General features: G+C 35.8%; 1 protein-coding gene across 8 annotated transcripts in view; it reads left to right on the top strand.

Moving 5' to 3' along the window:
• ABCC9 (ATP binding cassette subfamily C member 9) overlaps positions 1-22,410 on the top strand; it is a 131,325-nt gene extending 108,915 nt beyond the window's left edge. For 6 of the 8 annotated variants that reach the window (XM_045466916.1, XM_045466913.1, XM_045466918.1 and 3 more), the window contains 9 exons: positions 4,845-4,946; positions 5,527-5,647; positions 6,957-7,087; positions 7,807-7,885; positions 9,766-9,874; positions 11,865-11,968; positions 14,531-14,664; positions 16,644-16,706; positions 21,732-22,410. In XM_045466916.1, the coding sequence (XP_045322872.1) occupies positions 4,845-4,946; positions 5,527-5,647; positions 6,957-7,087; positions 7,807-7,885; positions 9,766-9,874; positions 11,865-11,968; positions 14,531-14,664; positions 16,644-16,706; positions 21,732-21,869 (981 nt within the window). In that variant the 3' untranslated portion in view covers positions 21,870-22,410. Of the gene's footprint in view, positions 1-4,844; positions 4,947-5,526; positions 5,648-6,956; positions 7,088-7,806; positions 7,886-9,765; positions 9,875-11,864; positions 11,969-14,530; positions 14,665-16,643; positions 16,707-17,382; positions 17,559-21,731 lie in introns of all 8 variants that reach the window. The other 2 variants (XM_045466921.1, XM_045466915.1) reach the window with 1 other exon arrangement.
• Positions 22,411-25,046: the final 2,636 nt, after the last annotated feature.

Here is a 25,046-nt window from a genome sequence, read left to right as displayed (position 1 = left end):
TGAATTGATTGATTAGTATGTGTAAGGACTTAGCAGTAGAATAAATGCTGCCTAGTGACCACTAAGTGCTAAGTATTTGATCTCCTGTGCGAGTTATTCAGACCAGCTGCTTCTCCTTTCTTAATTAATTGCCTTGAAGCCATTTTGTTGTTCACATATTTGCGAAGAAAGGAAAGAAGGTATAACTGTACAATCACTTTGTAATTCATTACATTGCTTAAGTTTAATGGTAAAGAAACAAAAAGTAGGGAGCTAGCATAAACTCTTACATTATCCACCAATTTCACACACCTATACTCTTGTCCTATTTGAAGGGAAGTTAATAGAATTTAGTATTTTTGCTATGAGTTCTCATGATAAACATTGTGCACAAAGAAGCTTCCTTTCTTATGCAGATCAAGGTAAAATTCTGACCAAATGCCTCCAAAAAATTCCAAATTCATTACAAAAAAATTTCTTTGAGCAGTGGAAATAATCTAGGAGTGAACTGAAAATATCTAGTTTGGTCTAACCAGAAGACAACATGGATAGTACTTTCTAAAAAAAAAAAAAAGATAAAGAATATTTTTATAATAAATAAAATAACTTTGATATAGCTTTGATATAGGTACAGACATCCTGGCTTTTAAGCCCTCATATCTATTCGAATTTAGTGGACTGTAGATTTTGAAAATGGGTTCATCCATTGAAAATGTGCTATAAATGTACTTTAAGAAGCTATGCCTTATCACTGAGATGTCAAAAACATTATCTCTTAAAACCAAAAAACCAAAAACATTATCTCTTATAAGTAAATTTTGGAATATTTTATTTACTGTGATAATAATTAAAATAATAGTGTCTAATCATCATACTGGAAACCTTACAAGCAGTTTTAAAAACATTAGCCATATGAAAGAGAGCCAGAAAATATATATTAACTCAAACTTATTGATCAGCCTTTTCCTTTCCCTCCTTCATCTGTTTTTACTTCTCTTGCTGGCTTTATTGCCAGGGTAAACTATCTATTACCAGAATTACCATTTTAATGTAATAGAAAATAATTTAAATAATCATCTAATTGCATTTACCATTTAGTTCTATAACAAGTTAATCTAAGCCCCAATATAAAATATAAAGATTCCATAGTCATTTTTTTTTATTTTTTTTTTCAACGCTTATTTATTTTTGGGACAGAGAGAGACAGAGCATGAACGGGGGAGAGGCAGAGAGAGAGGGAGACACAGAATCGGAAACAGGCTCCAGGCTCTGAGCCATCAGCCCAGAGCCCGACGCAGGGCTCGAACTTGGGGACCGCGAGATCGTGACCTGGCTGAAGTCAGACGCTTAACCGACTGCGCCACCCAGGCGCCCCTCCATAGTCATTTTAATGGAAGGGGAGAGGGGTGAGAGAAAGAGAAAAAGAGAGTGAAGGAGACAGAGAGATTGAGTACATAATGTTTTGCGTTTCCTTTGTAATGTTTATATTAGGGCTACTGTCTAATTTCCATTGTTGAGACTCAGTGATTATTTTGTTGTTATATTTTTAAAAGAATGTATGCAATTTTGAAAAAGAAAAGCAAAGCTGGAGGCATCACAATTCTGGATAAAGCTGTAGTGATCAAGACAGTATGGTACTGGTATAAAAACAGACACACAGATCAATGGAACAGAATAGAAAACCCAGAAATGGACCCACAACTATATGGTCAACTCATCTTTGACAAAGCAAGAAAAAATATCCAATGGAAAAAGTCTCTTCCACAAAAGTATTGGAAAAACTGGACAGCAACACGCAGAAGAATGAAACTGGACCACTTTCTTACATCACACACAAGAATATATTCAAAATGGATGAAACACCTAAATATAAGACAGGAAACTATCAAAATCCTTGAGGAGAACAGAGGCAGCAACCTCTTTGACATCAGCCATAGCAACTTCTTACTAGATATGTCTAGGGATGCAAGGGAAACAAAAGCAAACATGAATGTTGGGACCTCATTAAGATAAAAGGCTTCTGCACAGCAGAAAGATAAAGGGTTAGTATCCAAAATCTATAAAGAACTTATCAAACTCAATACCTAAAAACCAAATAATCCAGTTAAGGCATGGGCAGAAGACATGAATAGACACTTTTCCAAAGAAGACATCCAGATGGCTAAAGACACATGAAAAGATGCTCAGTTTCATTCATCATCAGGGAAATACAAATCAAAACCACAACGAGATACCATCTCATACCTTCAGAATGGCTAAAATTAACAACACAGGAAACAACAGATGTTGGCGAAGATGTGGAGAAAAGGGAGCCCCCTTACACTGCTGGTGGAAATACAAACTGGTGCAACCATCCTGGGAAACAATATGGAGGTTCCTCAAAAAGTTAAAAATAGAACCGCCCTATGATCCAGCAATTATACTACTAGATATTTACCTAAAAGATACAAAAATACTGATTCGAAGGGACAAATGCATCCAGATGTTTTTAGCAGCATTATCAACAAAAGCCAAACTATGGAAAAAGCCCAAATTTCCATCAACTGATGAATGGATAAAGAAGTTGTAGTAGACATATATAATGGAATATTACTCAGCCATAAAAAAGAATGAAATCTTGCCATTTGCAACAACATGGACCATAAAACGGACTGTAAACTATAAAGAACAAACAGGGTGGCTGGAGAGAAGGTGGGGGGGGTGGGTTAAATGGGTGATGGGCATTAAGGAGGACACTTGTAATGAGCACTGGGTGTTGTATGTAAGTGATGAATGACTAAATTCTATTCCCAAAACTAATATTATACTATATGTTAACTAAATGGAATTTAAGTAAAGACTTGAAAATAAATGAATGAATGTATGAATAAATCAATAGATAGATGAATGAATGAGGCTCTTCTTCCCAATAAGGCCAGCTGGGAGAAAGTAGAGAATAGAAATTAATAAAAATGTGCCTTGTTTCAAAGCCTTAATGTGTACATTACCCACAGAAATTTCTCAGAAGCTGAATGGTGTATTTATTTATATCAAACTGAGAAGGAGGACCCTGCTCAAAGTATCCCCTGATACTAACTTGCTTTCTGGTACTTATCACAGAAATTTTTATGAGTCCTTTTTAAAAAGATAATATAGAAATTACAAATTTACAGCATAACTTCAAAAGTACTAACTTTAGACAGAGGGCTGGAAAGAAAAATTCATATTGCTGTAAATATTTTAGAAGTATTTTGGGAGCATGTTGGCATTTGTAAGATGTAAGAGTGGCCCAGACTGGTTAGATTATGCATCCATGTAGCTGTTGCTTCAAATAAAGGGAAAATGAAGAAGAACTGTCTAATTGGGATGTGACAAGTTGTTAACACATGGTCCCATTGGAAGAAGCAATCCAAGGAGCATTTACTACCTCTTTGGAATTTACTGCCTCAAGAGAGTAACTCTGCATGATTTCTTTCTTTATTCTTTATAAAGATCATGGGAATCATTATGGAATTAAATTTTAGTGCCTCTTTTAACCTTTGATGTTTTATGATGCACATAAACTTTTAAGCTTGCTTCAAACATTTGAAAATCATCCAGAGGAAAAAAGACATCCTGATACATGGAGGTGGTGAAATCTAACGGGCATTTAATCTTTTTTAGTCCTTTCAAAGTCTTTGAATTAGGTATCATTTCTATTTTCCAAAGAAACTGAGTTTCAAAGGGGTTTAAATTATTTGTCTGGTAATTGGCAAAGTCAGGGTCTGATCCCAGATCTCTGATTTCAAGGCTGGGATTACTGATTGCTCCTCAAGAACTAGGTCTTTGGAGCTGTTTTAAAAAGAGTTAGGAAAGCTCACATGGGAGATGATTTGAGTAACTTCACTTGTTACTCCAGCATGTTAAGCAGTCCATTACTGTCATTAAAGTCTTTTTTTTTTTTACTGTCATTAATGTCTTAGCATCTAGTTATTTGGTTTTTTTTTTTTTTTTTGAGGGATCAGAGACATATCTAGACTTGAAAGGTCACAAGTGAGATGAGACTTAAAATAACTGTAGAAATGCTCATGCCTGAAATGCTACCTGCTTCTGGAACATGTGACTCATCAGCATGAAAAGTTTGAAAGATTTCTTTTACAAATGATAAGGCATAACAATGACTAAGAGTGCTGGGAAATGGGAAGGAACAAGGTGTTTGAAAATGGATGGTTGTGCCCTGTTTCTTATTTGAGATAAAGACTGGCCTCAGTGAACTTTTAAAAATTTCACAAAAGAGTTTACCATTGAGTCATAGCTCATCCAGATGCTCTAAGACAGGCCCACACTTCCCATTTAAGAACAAATATAAACCCTTATCCTTATTTACATGGAATCTGGAGACTTAATGTCCCAAACTCTAAGCCTAGATATTTGACAAACAGTTTAGACAAGAATCTAAAGTTAACCAGATGCAAATTTCTGCCAAGCCCTTACTATATAGCACAAGGGAGCTAGATCACAACTCTGACATAAGCACACATGAAATTGAAGGTAGTAAATCAAGTTTCGAAATAATTATTTGCCCGGCAACACAATGCTATAGCAAGGGTGGGGGAGGAGAAAAAGAAACCCTACGTCTGATCCTGGTGGTGCCACCAACTGCAGCTTAATTTCTGGCAAGTTATTTAACTTGTATGAATCCATCTCTGCACAGATGCAATGAGAGTGCTGAATTACTCCCACTCCAGCCCTAATATTGTGAGTTGTCATTCATCCACCTCTTAGGTAACCTTCCCCTGAAATTTATGTGTACTGTCTTAGTACCCACCTCTCTAAATTGATTGGTACCTTTTGTATGAGAACTCGATGAAAATCTTTTAGCATTTTTTTTACTTGCTCCTTTTTAGGATTATTTGGGAGCTTGCATTGTCCTCACTGCTTCCATTGCATCCATCAGCGGGTCTTCCAATTCTGGATTGGTGGGCTTGGGTCTTCTGTATGCACTTACGGTAGGTATGGATGAAAATGTCTCTTTTCATGTAGTGTTGGAGGTGCTTTCTATAGTCATCGTCAGTTCTTATTCATGGATTTAGAGGAGCAGTTTGAAATTCATAATGAAATGACATCTTGCAAATAATGGTAGGATGGGGCACAAGCTCAGCATTTTAGGACAGTGTGGATTCAGTTCTTATACTGTGAGTCAGTTTTTAGAAACTGCTCAAACTCTATGGTGAGAGTACTCCCGAGGTGTGAAATCCCTGTCCTAAGTCGTTCACAACCCACTCTGAGAAACTAAAATGAATATGAATATAAATGAGAGAAGTACAAACAGGTAATACAACTTGTTCAGGGAAGCAGGGGACAGTTTACACAACACTGACATTTGAGGACACTTGAAGAAGAGTGGACACTTTCTTTGCCTGCTTTATCCCATGATACCCTCCCTGGTCTCTGATATCTTGCAGCACTTATAAGTCATAGCACATGATGTACACTAACTGTCCAAGTCATCCTATCCTAAAATATCCAGTGATTACAAAGATTGCTACTTTATTTTAAACGTGTTAACTTTTTTGTCACCTGACACAGATAACCAATTATTTGAATTGGGTTGTGAGGAACTTGGCTGACCTGGAGGTCCAAATGGGGGCAGTGAAGAAAGTGAACAGTTTCTTAACTATGGAGTCTGAGAACTATGAAGGCACCATGGGTATTGTTCTGAATATTATTTTGTTTCACTTAAGTGTTTATTTTATATAAATGATAGTTGTGTGTCAGACACTGTATTTTTTGCTTTTGTTTTCCACTTTAATATCCAGAGAATCCCTTCTCATCTTGACTTTGCTTTATAAGGTATACCTGAAATAATATGACTACTTAGGCCTGAAAAGTTTTGGATACAACCAGAATCCAAATAGATATTATTTAGTAATATTTAAAGAGAATTATAAAAAGTATTTGGACTTTATTACATTAGTTACCAGCCTAAACTATGAACTATTGTGTTTTCTTTCTCAAGATCAATTTAACTTAGATGTCAAGAAACTTGGATCTTAAAACTACTCACTGAGATTCTCAGCTTTGCTAGAATAAAATTGGCAGGAAATTCAATACTGAAGACGGAATGATCTTTCTTAAATTCATGCTTAAAATGCATTCTTCTGCCTAAATACTTCAATAGCTATCCAGATCTTCAAGGACAGAACCCAGATAAGTTAAGCTAAGATCACTAGACTCCTCATTAGTCGATCCTTACCCACCTACCCTAGTCTCATCTCTCATCATCTATCTACACACCTTTTACTCTGGCCATACCAACATACTATGGTTTCTTTCTATGGTTTTCTTTTTATCTTTTTTTCTCTTTATATATATTTGAAACAAATTTCACCACCCCTTATCCTTGTAAGACTCATCTCAGCCACCATCTCCTCTGGAAACCCTCCCGGAACTCTCAGGTTACCACCATGTGTGCTCCCAGAGCACCTTGGGTTGGCCTCCATCGCTGACTCTCCTTGCAGTGTTGGAGACACCAACTTACTTGTATGCTTCCCCCAGGACACAGTGAGCACCATGAGGTGTGTCTTTCATCTCCATATTTCCAACACATTGCACAATACCTCTCACATTTTAAGTACTCAGATGTTTCATGACTGACTGACTGAACAAAGGAATGAATAACTATCTTAAAGAGAATCAAGTTATGGAATGCAGAAAAGACATGAGATAGTTCATGCTCCAAAACAAACACAAAATAACTATTTTGAAAGTTCTTAATCAATAGGCCTTTACTCTGAATGTAATTTTAATTTTAAAAAGACATAGCATTTGGTTCAGTATTACTTTAAATTTACCAAAAAAGTATATGTTTGTATGTATAAATGTATATCAGTATGCGTATGTTTCTTTCTGTCACTCTCTCCTTCCTTTTCTCTCTCTCTCTGTCCCTTTCTCCCTCCCTCCATTCCACTTTCTCTTCCTCTCTCTCTGACTTCCCCTACTCCACCCTCACCCCCCAGACCCTTCTCAAGTTCCAGAACATTGGCCACAGGAAGGGGAGATCAAGATTCATGATCTGTGTGTCAGATACGAAAATAATCTGAAACCTGTTCTTAAACACGTCAAGGCTTACATCAAACCTGGGCAAAAGGTATGGAATTCATTGCCATTTGTTTCATACAAAACCTTTGATGGAGCCATTTTATCACTACCTAAGCTCTTCAGACATCCAGTCAAGTACATTCTCACTGGGCTCATGTAACACTCCTGGTACTTTACAGATCAAATTATCTACATAAAAGAGAGGGGAGATAGGATCAGGATAAAATACATGTTCTCTAAGTTATATTGCCATTCATTAGTCTCCCATGAAGATGAGGGAAATCAACAATACATGTGTTTTTCCAAATTTTTGGCTTCTGGCTCAAAGCCATATTGGACATCCCCTTGAGAAACTTTGCATTTGTACTAGCTCTAATCCCAAAATGGTTTGTTTTAGTTACTTTAAAAAGAGAAAATGTGCAGAAAAAAATTGAATCAGTCTTGTTTGTTATAATATCATCACTTCTAAGATAAAGTTGAATACTTACTTATTAGACCAACAATACACTAAACACAAAAATTAAGCCATAAAGGAAAAACAACACAACCACATACACATAAAAAGAGCTAGAATGAAGTCATTGAAGATTGGTGAGGATTCTATGTTTTCATCTTAATAATACATAAAGGAGCCCTAAGAAAAGAATAATGATTTATTATAACTATTTAAATAGAAATGCAGTTTCACCATGGTATCTTGTCTAAATTAAAACTACTTTTGCCCATTTTCTGTGTCCTCTTCTCTTTGGGTGACATTTGCTTTTTTAGGTGGGCATATGTGGCCGAACTGGCAGTGGGAAATCATCATTATCTCTGGCTTTCTTCAGAATGGTTGATATATTTGATGGTGAGTTACTAACTCAGTTTTTTTTTCATGACTATGTGGTGATTTTCCTTAAAAAAATGCAACATCAACTTACCTAATCCTGCAGAAATAACAAGCGAATATTTATAAGGACTTTGTGTCCTGCAACCCATGGCTTGAGGTAGGTGTCCCAGATAAACACTCTAGAAGTAAAGAATGAACATAGAATTGCTAATAAAATTATTAGCCTTGAACTCAACTCTAGAGACTGTTGTTGAAGAATTCTAATAAACTGGTAAAACAAAAACAGTACCATCCATTTTGAACAGCAGTAGATTCAGGTGGCATTTTAAGAGAAAGGAATAGGGGAAACTAAAAATATATCCATTCCCATCAAAGGAAAAAAATGCAAGGAGATAAGTAATCTACATTATTCATTTTGCTGCATGACTCTTACTATCATCTTAGTAACATGGTTTAATGATGTTGAACATTTTGTGAGGCAGCAAAGCTGCAAACTGCCAAGCACATGTTGAAAACATACAAAATATTTATGCATCCACAAAATTACTAATAATATGATATGTGTAAATAATTTAATCTTTGCTTTAGAAAAAATATGTCACATTATTTAGTCTATCAAGTGGCCTATAAATAGCCCAGCACATAAGCAATCTTGAATAAAAGGGGATCCAGCAATGTGCTTGATCATGAGCTCAAGGAAGTGCTTCCTATTATTATCTGAAATGATTATGCTGACAATTATAGTACTTCACATTTTTATTATACTTGACAGTTTATATTACTTAATGTAATCTACACAACAGCTTTGTGAGATAAAGAGGTCAGTTTATGAACAGCGCAGATGAACAGGAATTGAAGTCTCTTCAGGGTTTAGACTCAGAAGCAGAGTAGGCATCAGCCACTGGGTTAGCAGCCTGCCCTTCCATGGCGAGTAATAATACACAGGTACTTTGAGGACTTTCAGTGGTTTTGCATTGTAAGTCAATGACATAATCCAAAGACAGTTGATTGACACTTTTCATTCAAAAAACAAAAACAAAAAACCTGTGGCTGTAACTGTACATATTAGATTAGCCTTTTCCTTCCTCATGAATCCAGAAACATGATTTTAGGCTCCATGTGAACTATCAATGACTGATTCTCTTATTTAGCATTAAGCTATTAAGATTTTAATAGATAATGTGGTACTCCCGAAAGAAAGTTTAGGTTGATCACTTTGCTTCTTCTTGAATCTAAATCTAGCTGGAAAAGGGACTCCCACCTGCCATTTTTCACCTGGCCACTCATTTCATAGGGCAATACTGTCTTTACACAAAGTGATATGATAAAATAGCTTATCAATTTGAGGAAAAAACATCAAGATTGCACAAGTCTCTGATAAGTCTAAACACAGTATGGAGAAATTCATTAAAATTTGATTTGTATGTCATAGAATTTCCTTTCTTATTTGCAAAACAATGTTCTGTTCAATCAATACAAGAGTAAATAATTTAGATAAAAATCACTGTCTTCAAGGAGTTATTGTGGTTAGGAGAAAAAGACAATTAAAACAGGTAAATGTATATAGAATATCTTGTGAAGGAAAATAAACAGGGAAGGAGGGTAAAGGAATATCGGAAGAAAGAAGACCCATTAAGGAGAAAAAGTACTTTTGGTTTGTATGAACCACAGAAATTGAATAGAAACTGAGAATCTCTTTAAGGGAAAATACATAAGATAAAATATCACCAAAATGTATATTTTTCTTAGAGATGCATAATGATGTTTTTAATACTTAAATGGAAAGCTTTATCTTCTGAGTTTCAACCCTGAACCCGGCAAGTACTTTCAATTTGTAAACAATATTGGTTTTCTTTTGATTTTCCTACGTGCTTATAATTTTTGTTTCTGTTTAACAGGAAAGATTGTCATTGATGGGATAGACATTTCAAAACTACCACTGCACACACTACGTTCTAGACTTTCAATCATTTTGCAGGATCCAATACTATTCAGTGGTTCTATTAGGTAGGTGATGTATTCAACAGAAACCTGTATGCCTCAGCATTTACCTTTTGGCTCATGGGAGGGTTTTACTCAGAACTGTTTTTCAGGTAGGTGTGAATGATGTTATCAGGATGATAAGATCAGAGAGGTACCTGGCTGGCTCAGTGGATAGAGCAAGCCACTTGATCTCAGCGCTGTGAATTCAAGCCCCACATTGGGTGTGGCCCTACTTAAAATACATTATACATGTATTATAAAATACAAAATAATTAAAAATTTTTAATTTTTAATTAAAAATAAAAAAGCAATCAAACAAACAAAATAAGGATGATAAGATCAAATATTCTGACCAACAGTTTGGATTGGGAAACCCTAGAGTTGCTGAATTAACCTATAGAAGCCAGTCCCTTGTATATTTCTAGGAGCTCTGCTCTTTAAGTTTGACTCCACAAAAGCTACTTTTTCTTCTGTACCTGGAGCAGCGATTGTTGACAGGCATTTCTAAGGTGTTCTGCCTTTACAGATATCCTGCCTATTGCTTATGCGTCTGGCCTGGGCTCAGCAGATATTAAGTTCAGTGAATCCCTTGGCTCCCCTATCCCTCACAATTACTCTTTCAGCCAAAATTGCTTTTAAGAAGCCGCTACAATCTTCTCGATACCTGGTTTATGGTTTCCCACAGTAAAAAAAGAAAACGAAAGAAAGAAAGAATGGCAGTATCTAGGTATCTACTATCTGCTAAGTGCTTTGAATATATTGTCTCATTGAATCTTCAAAGCATTGCTCTAGTATACATATTATTATCCTTATTTTACATACGAAAATTTTAAACCTCAGCGAAGCTCTAATTTGTCCATGTTTATACACTTAGTAAGTGGTAGAACTCCAATTCCAAATAATGTTCGTCTGACTCCAAAGCCCACCATGGCATTATCTGCCGGGTCATGTCTCTCATTCCATACATCCTTTGTTCTCTCTGGCTCCCCCCCTCTACCTTAATTACAAAGAAGTATTTGCCACTTCTTTTTGTCTTGAATAGAAAATGTATGTAAGGTTGCTCAATATTCAGCTGTAAAATCATTTTAATTAAAAGTTGTGTAGGGGTACCTTGGTGGCTCAGTGGGTTAAGAGTCCAACTTTGGCTCAGGTCATGATCTCATGGTTTGTGAGTTAGAACTCCACGTTGGGCTCTGTGCTGACAGCTCAGAGCCTGGAGCCTGCTTCAGATTCTGTGTCTCCCTCTCTCTCTGCCCCTCCCCCACTCACACTCTCTCAAAAAAAAGAATTTTAAGAAAATAAATAAAAGTTGTGGATGTATCAAGTTATTTAGTGATACCATAGTGAATTTCTATCTCTGAATATATTTATGATGAATACTACTATTGTGGTTGGTGCAGCACAGCTCATCTAAGATATCATTATATGTTCCCATATAATCATCAGTTCTGTGGAAACACTTTGCTAGACATTATTCAAGTTACATTAAACATAATATGAAACTGGATAAATCCACATAATGAATTTTACCATGTCATGTCTCACATATAAATATACTAACTGTATCATCAGAAAACATTGTTCATAACATTGAGGTCATTCATTTATTCATCAAACATGAATTGAATGCCTGCTCTATCCTGAGCACTGTTCTAGGTACCAGGGATATAATAATAACCAAAACAAACAGGACTTAACATTTTTTTTAGAAAAAGAGAAACCACACGTGTGTGAGTGCAGGGGGCTGGGGGTAGAATGAAAGAGAGAGAGAGAGAGAGAGAGAGAGAGAGAATCTTAAGCAGGCTCCATGCCCAGCACAGAGCCAACAAGGGACTCCATCTCACGACCCTGAGATCATGTCCTAAGCTGATTTCAAGAGTTGGATGCTTAACCAACTGAGCCACCCAGGCACCCCAGGATTTTCATTTTCAGGAAAGAATAGCAATAAGCAAGCATATGTAAAAATTCCTTTATTTTTATTTATTGACTAAATAACTTATTTCTTCCCCTACAGATTTAATTTAGATCCAGAGTGTAAATGCACAGATGACAGACTCTGGGAAGCTCTAGAAATTGCTCAGCTGAAGAATATGGTCAAATCCCTGCCAGGAGGTCTAGGTATATTTTCTAAAGAATACATTTATTTTAACATATGCAATTAATTCTATATATCTCTATCTATATTTTATGCTAGAATTACATAATTCATATTAAATCCCCTTATATTTAAAATAATTTCCAAAAGGTCATTAGGACACTTAAAATCTAATGATTTGCATGGGATGCAAAAGGATGAACCTTATAACAAATTCTGTTCTATATGAACACTCCAAAATATTCCTCTTAATACACTTAACTCTTCAGTCTTTTCACCTTTAGTGGTACAGGTCATTTTAATCAGAATATTTCCTTGTGATCATTCTACTCAACATGATCTACATGACCTCTAACCCTCAGTAAATGAATAAAAGGATTGAAGAGGCTACTAAGTTCAAAGTAGGAGGTACCATTTAGGAGGCTGTTTCTCCACATTGGCAACCATTTTCTTTGTTCCCAGGAGGGACTGTTTCTTATATTTATGTAACATAATTTTGTGAAGACATCATTTTCTATGACCTTGCTGCAGTATCAGTTTTAGCCACCTGTGTAAGGGATAAAACACGTACTCAAACAATCACTGATATAAATTTAGCTCAAGAGTAAGGTGGACAACTTCTGGCAAATGATGACAGAATAAAACAACAACTTGAATAATGAAAGAAAGTGATTAACAAACCAAAACAAAGTGTACAATGCAGTCTTCAACTCATAAAAATGAATATTTATTGTTTTGGACTTAAAATCTGAACTCATTTATGGGGTGCCTGGGTGGCTCAGTCGGCTAAGCATCCGACTTTAGCTCAGGTCACGATCTCACAGTTCGTGGGTTCGAGGGCCGCATCAGGCTCTGTGCTGACAGCTCAGAGCCTGGAGCCTATTTCAAATTCTGTTTCTCCCTCTGTCTCTGTCCCTCCCCTGTTCATGCTCTGTCTCTGTCTCAAGAATAAATAAACATTAAAAAAAAATCTGAACTCATTTAAGAAAGTGATCAGAAAGATCAGAGCTGGTTGATTAAATTAAATAGTAATAAATTAAATATTAATTTAATTTAATTATTAAATATTAATAAATCAAACATTTATTAAATTAGATTTTAATAAATTATTTTAATTATTTTAATGAATAATAAATAAATTTTATTTTATTTTAATTTTAATAAAAATTGTTTTAATAAATTTTAATTTTAATAAATAATTCCCATATTAGTTGTGTTGTATTGGCATCTAGAAAGAAAATCAGCCTCCACAATAAAACCAAGTTTATTATTAGTTTATTTGGTTAGGAGGACCTACTCAAAAACAATATGATTTTAATTAGGCTCCAAGGCGAAGGCATCCCACAAAGAGAAATTGAGATAGCATGTCTTTAAGGGTAGTTTCATTGACCTTGCCAGTGTTAGACCGTGGGAGCAATTCCAGAGGTCTGGAAGAACTTTCCTATCATAATTTTTGACGTCTCTCATGGTAAGCCCAATAAGTCTACTTGAGAAATTGATAATGCGTATATACCCTTCTCGTGGTACAGACACTCACACCGTTAGTAGTTGGAATACAGGCAATGAAAACTTTATAGTCCTCTTCACTCACATGAAAGATGCATGCACCTGTTTTGAATCATGGGCATGATGTTCAAGGGTTATGGTACAGTGTAAGCAACAGGGGATTGTATTTACACAATGTAATTAAGTGTTGTTTATGCTCATTGTCCCCATAAAGATTATATCAACTGCTTGATAAAGATCTGGTTCAGGCCAACTCTGATGAAGAATATTTATCACCTCCATCACCCTCCTTATTTATTATGTAAATTAAAATTTGGAGAATAAAGGCATAGCCCCCAAGTGTGAAAAATTATAAAAATTTGATGCAATGAGAATATGATCAATAGAAATTTACCTCCAGGACCCTAAGAAGAAGTGTTTGAAACCTAATAAAAGAGATGTTTTGGAAACAGAATTTATCTTAACTTCATAGTAGGACAGTTTATGACATATGGATGAAAGCAAACAAAAATGATAATGAGGATGTAACATTCATCTCTCCATACAATGTTTTATTCAGCCACTATGTCAGATGGACACACTGATGGACAAAAACAAACCCAGTCCTTAACCACATGGACCTTACAGTCCAGTGGGATGGTATAATGAAAAAAGAATGGATATTAGAGTCAAGAATGTTCTGTTTCTCATCAGGCTCTACTACAAATTAGCTATGTGATTACGGGCAAGCCACTTCATTTCTCTGGGCCTCAGATAATTATAATAAATAATCCCCCTTGATAATTATGTTCAATAATTAAATGACCTCTAAGGTCTTCCAGTCTTCAAGATGCCGAATGTATTTTATATCCTAGTATAAGGAGGTAATTTACAATCTTTTGTCAAAGATAGGATGGCCCAGGATCATCTTTATTTTCCCAAAGTAAAATTCCTCTTTGCCCTCCCACTATGAAATCTTCGCAGCAGTAGAGTGAGGTCCAGCATGCTCTTGTAGGACATAACTATTTTCCCCTACTTTGCTCAAGGAAAATGTTAGTAGCATTTCTTTAGTGAAATCCTTGCTTCTCTCTCTGATGTAGATGCAGTTGTCACTGAAGGTGGGGAGAACTTTAGCGTTGGACAGAGACAGCTGTTTTGCCTTGCCAGGGCCTTTGTCCGCAAAAGCAGCATTCTCATCATGGACGAAGCAACAGCTTCCATTGACATGGCCACAGTGAGTACATTATCTAAGCTTTTTAAATTGAAGAGTTGGAGAGACGTAAAAATTACAACTTATTTTTCCCCAACTGGGTTCAGAATCCTCAGTACTGTTGTTTTGAGTCTCTTCTCATTCATTTCTTTAATCAACGGATGATAGCACATTGAAAATTATGATAAAGGAGACATGACACTTTTAAAGCAATTCCTACTACCAGTATACATAAAATAAACTTGCCATCACTTTTTGATAAATTCTTTTTTTAAAAAAAATTATTTTTGAGAAATAGAGAGCAGAGAAGGGGCAGAGAGAGAAGGGGACAGAGGATCTGAAGTGGCTCTCTGCTATCAACACCGATGTGGGGCTCAGACTCACAAACCATGAGATCATGACTTGAACTGAAGTCGGACACTTCACCACCTGAGCCACCCAGACACCCCAGTTTTTGATAAATTCTTAAAGCAGTAAAATTCCAATGCTCAGTTGACAACAGTACTGTACTGTACTCAAGTGTTCAAGTCTTATGCCATGGAAGTTGTAAAATGAAGTATGCAAATTTCTATTTAATAGAAATTGATAAACAAAATCAATCATTATTTTCTAAAGCAGTTTGAAAAAGAAGGATTCACTAGAACTGACAGTGGTCTTCTCAGTGTGATCACAGGAACAAGCCAGAAACTTTAGCTTTTGAAAGAAATTATTTAAAACTGTTAAATACACCCAAGAAGGATCTGTCTAGAAGAATGTGATGGAGTGAAGAAAATGTCACATTAAACCACAAACTGTATGAGCTAGCAATTAATGTTTTTCTTTCAGAAGTTAACTTGATATTAGACGTTTGGCATCAGAAAGGACAAAAATAAAAAACATCCACAAACGTATGGTATTCTCTTGCTGCACACTTTAGGTTGGGTAAAAAATATCCAGACATATGAAACAGTTTCAAGATTATTAAGAGTCAATTATACATGGAGATGGTAATTTGACATCATTTCTTTCTAGTAATTCTAATCAATTACAGAAAGTTGTATCTCTTTCTCAAAGTTAACATAATTTGAAGCATATAAAATAGTTTCTAATTAAGCCAATTCACTAAATAAACATAACTACATCAAAATTAGTATTAATTACTAATGATTTATAATATTGGGGATTATCATAAGTATAATATAGCCTTAAAAGAGATGAGAGAGAAAGGGAGAAAGAATTAATGGGCAATAGGCCACCTTAACTGGAAGGAAGTCTTCATATTAAGACTTAGGAGTCTTAGGAATCAGGTTGCCTGGGTGGCTCAGTCAGTTAAGTGTCTGACTCTTGATTTGGGCTCAGGTCATGATCTCATGATTTGTGGGATCGAACCTCATGAGGCTCTGCACTGACAGCATGGAGCCTGCTTGGGATTCTTTCTCTGCCCTTTCCTGATCGCTCGCTCTCTCCCTCTCTCAAAATAAATAAATAAACTTAAGAAGACTTAGGAATCAAGTTTTCCCCTAGGAGAGAGAGAATCATTACCCAAAACATCTTTCAGGGTATAATGGTAACAGTTTGTGGTAAGGATAAAAATGGTTTTTGCCTAGATGGTTCTTCTTTTATGGGTCAAAATCTGAATTGGGGCATGTATTTTTACTTTTTCCCTTTTCTAACCCAAAGATTAACACCATTTTAGGGTTTTATTAGTTTTGAATACATACTGTTTGGTATAACTCAAGTGAGCATTTCCATGCCCATTTAATTTCATTTTCCCCTTCCAGTTCCCTGGTTAACAAGTCTATCAGTCATTCTGGGTTGATCACTGAGTTTTATTGGCCTTTTGAAGACACATACAGAACCCAGCATAAGCTTGCTGCTGGCACTGCCCCCTGTCATACCTTCCTCAGAAGACAAGAGCCGGGAATTCTCAGAAGCCTGGGGGTCTTTGGTCTTAGGGAGGAATAGTATGGCAAGAAAAAGAAGTCCAGAGAAAATTCAGACTTAATTTATTTATTTTTTGACAGGAAAACATTTTGCAGAAAGTGGTAATGACGGCTTTTGCAGACCGCACTGTTGTTACAATAGCTGTAAGTATTGGAGACAGGGTTATTTATTCCTCTTTGGGTTTTGTTCCAAGATTCAATAATCTTAACTTTTGGGCAATTCAAGCATACGTACGTTGAATGATATATTTCTCTGCCAATGCTTCTGTATGTGTGAAACACACACACACATACACACAGCTATGCTCTAAAAGTCTTTATATTGTTTTTCCCCACACTGTCTGTTCTGCCTACCTCCCCTAATGATGTGATATCCTAAATCTAAGGATTCCAGCAGGAATGCCTGTGTTTTTTCACCACACACAGATGGTAATTCACATGGGGTAATTCTCTTTTTGATAATCTAATCATCTGATGAGCATTTTCAGAAGCAAAATTCTTCAAAATGACTACCAATTCTGCTACTACTTACACTTAATTTCTATGTTTCTATTCATTTAACTGTTTAAACAAGAAAGAAAGCAATGAGATACAGCTGAGGCAGATACTTTCTCTGAGCACCAAATTGAAGGATTGCTCACATCTTTGTATTTGTCATAGCTTACTTAATGTAGGCCATGGTTTTCTTCTTCCTGTCTGCAGATGGATGGTTTCTTGCTCGCATTTAGGCTTAATGTTTAACAATAACTTTTTTAAATGAATCACCTGGACATTTTCCGTCTTGCTGACTCTTGTCTTTCCATTTCTCTTTTCTCTCCAGCACCGTGTCTCTTCTATTTTGGATGCAGGTCTTGTTTTAGTCTTCTCTGAGGGTATTTTAGTGGAGTGTGATAATGTTCCAAACTTGCTCGCCCACAAGAATGGCCTCTTTTCCACTTTGGTGATGACCAACAAGTAGACCGTCATCAGCTCCTCTGCCAACTAGCCCATTCTCTGGTAGTTATCTAGTGGCATCCCCTCAGTCAGGCAGGACTAATGCAGGGATTAAAGGGGATGGGAATATGGTGAAGGAAATGCCTATGGGGTATTCTCATGCAAATCAGCTCAACCTGCTGCTTCAGTTATGTTCAATACTTAATGAAGCACATGCATAATTTTAAGTATGTATATATGCAGGAGGTAGTATTTACGAAAACCCGAGAATCAGATTTACCTCTGTCCTATGGACCAATTTCACTATTCTTTGAGGATTTATTGTAAGTGTCCTTAAAAACACTGTACATGTTCCTTATGTGCCCTGAAGATTGCATTATTTAATTTACAGAATTATTTATGTTTAACCGTTGAGTACTGGGGGCTATGTATGAAGTGCTTGTATGCTTCCATTTTTGTGACTGATACATGGGGAAAGAGAACCTTTTGAAGTGCAGCTTTTCTTAAAGTGGTAGGAAATGACTCCCATCAGGGCCCACCTTTTATACACTGGGCCTAGGTAAAGAAAAAGCCACTTTTTTCTCACTTTCCCAATGAACTCTGTCCTGGAGGAGAGTTACCTGATTAAGTCATTCACACTGGAGTGTGAAGGATTTAATGGGTGAGAGAATTAGCTAACTCGAAAAACAGTTCTCTAATATTTTCAAGAATTTTCTCCCTGGAGAAGGTAGGGAGATATTTGGGGGGAGAAAGAACTTCCTGTTGCCCCTAAATGAGCAGGTAAAGGGGTGGGGGAAGCAGACCCTTGGCTACTCAAAAGACTAGTTTTCTGTCTTCTGCATGAAGCATGGTATTGCTGAGTAGCCCCATTTAGTTCACACCTAGATTACTTGAGCATAATTTGTATGTCTTTAAATGTTTTTAATCTTTATTTATTTTTGAGAGAGAGAGAGAGATAGAATGTGAGTGGGGGTGGGGCAGAGGGAGAGGGAGACAGAATCCGAAGCAGGCTCCAGGCTCTGAGCTGTCAGCACAGAGCCCAACATGGGGCTGGAACTCACAAAGCACGATATCATGATCTGAGTCAAAGTCGGACACTCAACCTACTAGCCACCCAGGCACCCCATAGCAAAATTTCTATTTTTAACCAAAAAATTATGTTCTCTTTCTTATCTGCCTACATTCACTGAATACTTTTCATAGACTTCTGTATCTTTCACCCATTCTTCATTTCAAGACCACTAATGTAGTCACTAGGATACCTCCCCATTGGAACACAGAAAGCCATGGGTAGGATGAATTACCGTGGGACCAACTTCTCTTAACAGGCTCTTAACAGAAAGAGAAAACCACCAACTTGTGACAGAACCCTTGTAGAATGATTCTCAGCTATGTTAACAGTTACTATTCTTTCTTCCCTGCTAAAAGCTGTTCTGTTAATTTTGTTGACTGCAACTGAAAATAGTGAAAGAACTTCAAAAGACAAATGTCTTTGGGTTCTGAAAGTAAGCCTTCATGCACGAAAATAGTGCATGGCATTTATTTATGAAAGTGATTTATTCTTCACTCTTAATTAATTTCTCTAGAGCATTTCAAAAATTGCATCAATGCTATTATAATTGACACCACAGTTTTCAAGAAAAAAATATTTTTGATTAATTGAATAGACACCACATACATATTTCATTGGCCAAGATTTTTCCATGTTTTTATTTTTATTTTTTAAGTAAATGTTATTTTAGTAAAACAAGGCAATGTTTATAATATTCTATTTATGGATTTAAACGCCAAATTCCTTTTTTAGCATCTATGATATGATGATTGAAGAATAATCTTTTTTGGAGGGAAAATACACAGCAGAAATTAAACAATTCATTAACCTTAAGTTTTTTTTTTCTAAATGCATGGGTATACAAGTGATTCTGATCTTCTCTCAAAAATAAATAAGCAGTATCCTACAAATTTTGGTAATTCCTAAATATATATCATTCAACATTTATTTATTATTGAGAGACAGAGAGAAACAGAGCATGAGCGGGGGAGGGGCAGAGAGCAGAGGTGACACAGAATCTGAAGCAGGCTCCAGGCTCTGAGCTGTCAGCACAGAGCCAGACACGTGGCTCAAACGTACAAACTGCGAGATCATGACCTGAGCTGAAGTCAGACGCTAACAGACTAAACCACCCAGGTGCCCCTATGTCATTCATTACTAGTCAGTAAATGATAGGTTTGTTATGGATATGTGAAATACTGGTACATGTTCTAAGCTGGCATCTTTATTATACTCCGTATATGTCTTTCTTTTCACCTTTAGCTGTCCACCTATGTCTCTTTGCTTTTCTGAGAGCATAAGCATTGAGACTACTCCATCTACATGGCCCAGGGAAGAAGATAGGCCTTTGTCCCGGGGATGGTTTTAGGTTGGATGCTGGGTTGTAAGGAGAAGGAACTTTGGAAAATTGTGTATCAGATAAACAGATGGTTTTTCTGGGTCCGTCACTCCCATCAGCATTCTGATGTTTTGACCTGCATAGTCCACATCCAGTATGGTAGTCCTGAACCATACGTGGCTATTGAACATTCAAAATGTGAGTAGTCCAAATTAAGAGATACTGTAAGTGTGAAACACACAGGATTTCAAGAACTTAGTACTTATAGAAAAATGTAAAAGATATCATTAATAATTTTTAAATTGATTATATATTGAAATATTTTAAATATATTGTCTAAAATATATCATTAGAATGGATTTCATGGGATGCCTTGCTGGCTCAATCTGTAGAGCATGCAACTCTTGGTGTCAAGGTTATGAGTTCAAGCCCCACACTGGGTGTAGAGCTTACTTAAAAAAATCAACTAGATTTAATGTAACTTCAAATAGATCTCACCTGTGTACTTATGGTTTAAAATGTGGCTTTTAAGAAATTTAAAATTACATGTGTCTCACATTTGTTGTTCACATTATATTTTTATTTCTCAGCACTTATCTTACCAAGAGAAGTGAAAAGCCCACAGCACAGACTTTTCCCTTGTAAATTTTAAAAATAAAAAAAAAATAATAGTGTCTGACATTTAGTATTTGCTTGTATGTGTCAGACAAGGTGCTGATTTTTTTTTTTACATGGATAATCTCATTTGATCCTCATCACCATTCTGTGAGGCAGGTACTATATTATTACCATCATTTTACAGATGTGGAACTTGAGACATACAAAAATTTAGTTTGTTGATCAGGATCGCACAACCAAACATGATGAAACCAAAATACAAGTCCAGTCTAACCTCAAAGTCCATGCTCTTAACCGTAACACTAATAATGGTAGGCGAACAATCCTCTAAGGTACCAGATACTCCCTACAAAACAGTTTGATAGCAGGGTGGAAATATCTCATGCTTTGAAGTTAATAAGTCTGGTTTTAATCCTGGTTCTGCTACTTATTATCTATGTGATCTCCTGATTTTGCTTTATCTCTGTGAGCCACAGTGGTCTTGCAAACAAAGCAGAGAGAGATAACACCCACATTTGAGGAATGTTTTGATGATTAACAAGTATGTGTGTGGAGCACTTAATGTATAGCATATGCTCAGTAAGTGATAGTTTTTATTATTATTGGTTACTAATCCCAAAGCTTCTCTCCAAAGGGTACTAGGTGGAAAGAGAGAACAAGTGTGTGGCAGTGATGTCTAAAGACTAAAACATGGCGTGTCTAAAGTCCCAGATAATTCATTCTAATACTGCATGCCAGAATGGATTTCCTCATATTGTGTTCCCAGAATTGAACCACCTTCCAAGGTTCTTCAGATGTGTGTTAGCCCACAAATTAGTTGACTCCACACAAGAGATCGTTTTAGTCTAGACTAAATGATAATCCAACTGGTCCATGATGGTTCTTCTTATCATTTAATTATTTGACAAACAAAATTAGCCTCCTTACACATCCATGACAGTACTGAAACTACTATATTAGCTACACTCAATTTAATACAGCCCATCCCAAACCCAATTACACTGGCCAGCATTTAAAAGTATGTAAATAATGATATGTTAAATAAGAAAAAGAGGCTGTGTTAAAAAAAAAAAAAAAAAGAAAGAAAAAGAGGCTGTGTTTCGTGCACCTCCTAGTGCCCCGAGATAAAGAATTGTCCCTGAATAATCGATGAAATATGCATATTCCATAGCTTTGCCTGTACCTTGAAATCTGTAACAAATACATGTTGTTTTTTTTTCACTCACAGCATCGGGTTCACACTATTCTGACGGCAGACCTAGTTATTGTGATGAAGCGAGGAAATATTTTAGAATATGACACTCCAGAAAGCCTCTTGGCTAGAGAAGATGGAGTTTTTGCTTCTTTTGTCCGTGCAGACATGTGAAGGGATGTCTTGAAACAATACATGGATTTAAAATAATGCAGTCATAACCTACTTAATGGATCATCAGCTTGACCTTCATAAAGTGGCTTCTTAAATTTTTACTCTTTCGTAAAGCTTATTTGTTGTGTTGTGGGACTTTGTACTTAGTAACAATGTCACTTTACCGATGACACTTTACTGTATTTCCTATATGGATACTTCCTTTTTGTTTTTCTTTCCTAGACTCTACTGCTTAAATAGGTTCATTACTGATGTTTTTCTAATGATTAAGCCACTTTACCTTTAAGAATAGCAGGTTGCATTAAAACATGTAAGCTACTTTAAGTGGTAAGTCAACAGCTATATCTTGTCATAATTTTAAGTCTGTTAAATAGCTCTCAGGTATAGAGGTTATCATGAGTATTCAGTATTGTTGTACTCTTATTTGTAAGAATATATTTTCCTTTTTGTTGGTGTCTCCAGTTGTTATTGGAAGAGGATTAAAAGGACAGGTTTTCTAATCAGTGAGAAAATAAAACACTCAAATTCATTATCTACTGAATGTGAATGTTCTGTGTTCATTAATATTAGTAATACTGATGCTTCCTTAACCAGTTTTTTTTTTCCTCATCTAAATTGTTTTCTGTTACCAAGAAGTCACCACATTTATAGTAGCTTTATAAAGCCAAAGCCTTAACTGGAAAGATCATAAAAAGAGTTTGGATATTTGAAAAAGTATACTCAAGCTTCTGTTTTTCCCTGTCTAGTAAGGAGAGAGTTCTTAAGGTATCAGGCATAATGTGTTTTTTCCAGACTAAAGTTCAAAGAATAAATAGATTCAGTCCTTCAGTGGCAGGCCAGCTAATGCTCTCTGTGATTTAACTCATCATTAGATGTGTTTATGATTTTGAGCCCTAAAATTCCACATTATTCAAGATTCAAATTTATATTTGCCTATATAAGTATATATATATAACAAGTGTCTATTTCAAGATGGAAGAGTATACCTCTTTTTATGCACAGTGGTGTCACACATGTATCCATTTTGCTCTAATTTTAACGTACATGTAAAAAGGAATCAAAATGTTATTTTAATATTACTATGTGTGTTAGGAGTGCATCAAAAATGTATGGAATATTAATGCTGTTTTGCTTAAATATAAATTAACAAATTTTAAAATACCAAATTTATCTGCACTTGTCATGCTAGCAGCCAAAGCATTCTATTATAATTCTGTGCCCACCTTGTATAAATACCATTGATTCTCATATGAGGATCCATATGCATTGTTAGATTTTGAAGAATTATGACTGATGGAAAAAGAGAATTTATGCTTCCTCCATATAGTTCTTGTGTTCCGTTTATTATATTATGTACTCACTCTTGGGAAATATGTAATACTTATTTATCCAAAATATATGACTGGGCCTTTACCTGAATATAGAGTCCTGATGTTTACCTAGTAAGTTACACGAGGATGGACACAATGTCCTATGTTATTTCGCTTGAATTGTCACTCTTTGTTGCATATAAAGAACTTCATTGGGAGAAAAATCCTCTTACTGTTCCCCAAAAGCTAAACAAAATGGAATCAATAACTATTGAATCAATCTTGAAAATATTTTCTAAAATTTCTACCAATCTCCTCCAAGTATTTCTGGCATGGGAATGTTTTACGAGGCTGCATTTACATGATGCTTGTTATCAACTTATAGCTCATTCTCACAGAGAAATGGGGACTTACCCATAAAAGTGATTTCTCACAATATTTGTAAGTTATACTTCTGTACCAGCAATGTCAACAGATCCGCAGCTAATTACACTAAACCTAGAATCACGTTTATCATTCTAACACCCGAGTGGTCACTGGTTCCCTCATAACTTTTAGTCACTTAAGTTGAGTGTTTGTTTACAAAACTAAACTGACTGAACAAAGTCAGGGATGATTTTTTAACTCTTTAATCATTTATTATATCACATGTTTGATCTATTGAACATAGAAATGACTCATCTTGAAATAATTCTTTACTAAATAGGTGCATATCTACAAAAGATGAGACTTAACCAAATCAAATTTTACACTCACAAATTTTACATTTAATTAACCAAACTTAATTTTATAAATTTTAATTCCTTAATATTTGATAAAATCAATTAATGCATAAAAATTTATGTGAAAACTAACAAGGTAACTAATATCACTGAGAGATAAAAAAAAATTCTTTTAAAGGATTGTGCATCCTCTATTTTTATGCTACTACTCATCATTCATTTAAATTTTTTTTTTTCAACGTTTATTTATTTTTGGGACAGAGAGAGACAGAGCATGAACGGGGGAGGGGCAGAGAGAGAGGGAGACACAGAATCGGAAACAGGCTCCAGGCTCTGAGCCATCAGCCCAGAGCCTGACGCGGGGCTCGAACTCACGGACCGCGAGATCGTGACCTGGCTGAAGACGGATGCCTAACCGACTGCGCCACCCAGGCGCCCCTACTCATCATTCATTTAAAAGTCAACTTGGCTCTAGATTAGATACCAGAAGACTGGTATTTGAGTTCAAGTAACTGATATTTGAGATCTGGGACCATGTCTGTTTTGTCTTTCTGCCCTTTGCATTTAATGGTGTCTAGCTTGCAGTAGGCCCTAATAAGTGTAGATTATTGATCCACTGATTATCTTACCACTAGCCATGTGCCTAGTATTATGGATTATTCCCTTCACCTTCTGTGTTATGTTTATTCTACTGTGAAATTATACTGACTTGGTATTATATCATAAATTACTCTTTTTCTTTGCTTGATTAAATAGGGTTATTATTCGTTCACTTATAATATCATTGGGTATCAACCAAGGTGATCAATAGATGTAAATTAACACCAATTGCTGAGATAATACCCTGCTTTGACAATTTTGTTTCACATTTGCCACAGTCATGCACTTCATTAGTTTTATATATAGGTCCTATGTGGAAGTTTCCATTAACTGAAACAGCTATATGGATAAATTTTATGACATCTCTAATGAAATGGCTAGATGTCTGGACTTTTCCCTAAGGTTTATTGATCAATTTTTATAGCTGTCTTCCAATGTATCTTTTATCACTTATTTTGTACTACATTCTTTGGAGTTCTGTGATTTATAGTACTATGATAAATCCCTATTGATTTATCTAAAGTTAAAGGCAATCTTCTAACCTT

The sequence above is a fragment of the Leopardus geoffroyi genome, chromosome B4 (genome assembly GCF_018350155.1).
Source record: "Leopardus geoffroyi isolate Oge1 chromosome B4, O.geoffroyi_Oge1_pat1.0, whole genome shotgun sequence".
NCBI lineage: Eukaryota > Metazoa > Chordata > Mammalia > Carnivora > Felidae > Leopardus > Leopardus geoffroyi.
The sequence above is the reverse complement of the archived record's forward strand: the minus strand, read 5'-3'. Positions and strand labels throughout refer to the sequence as shown.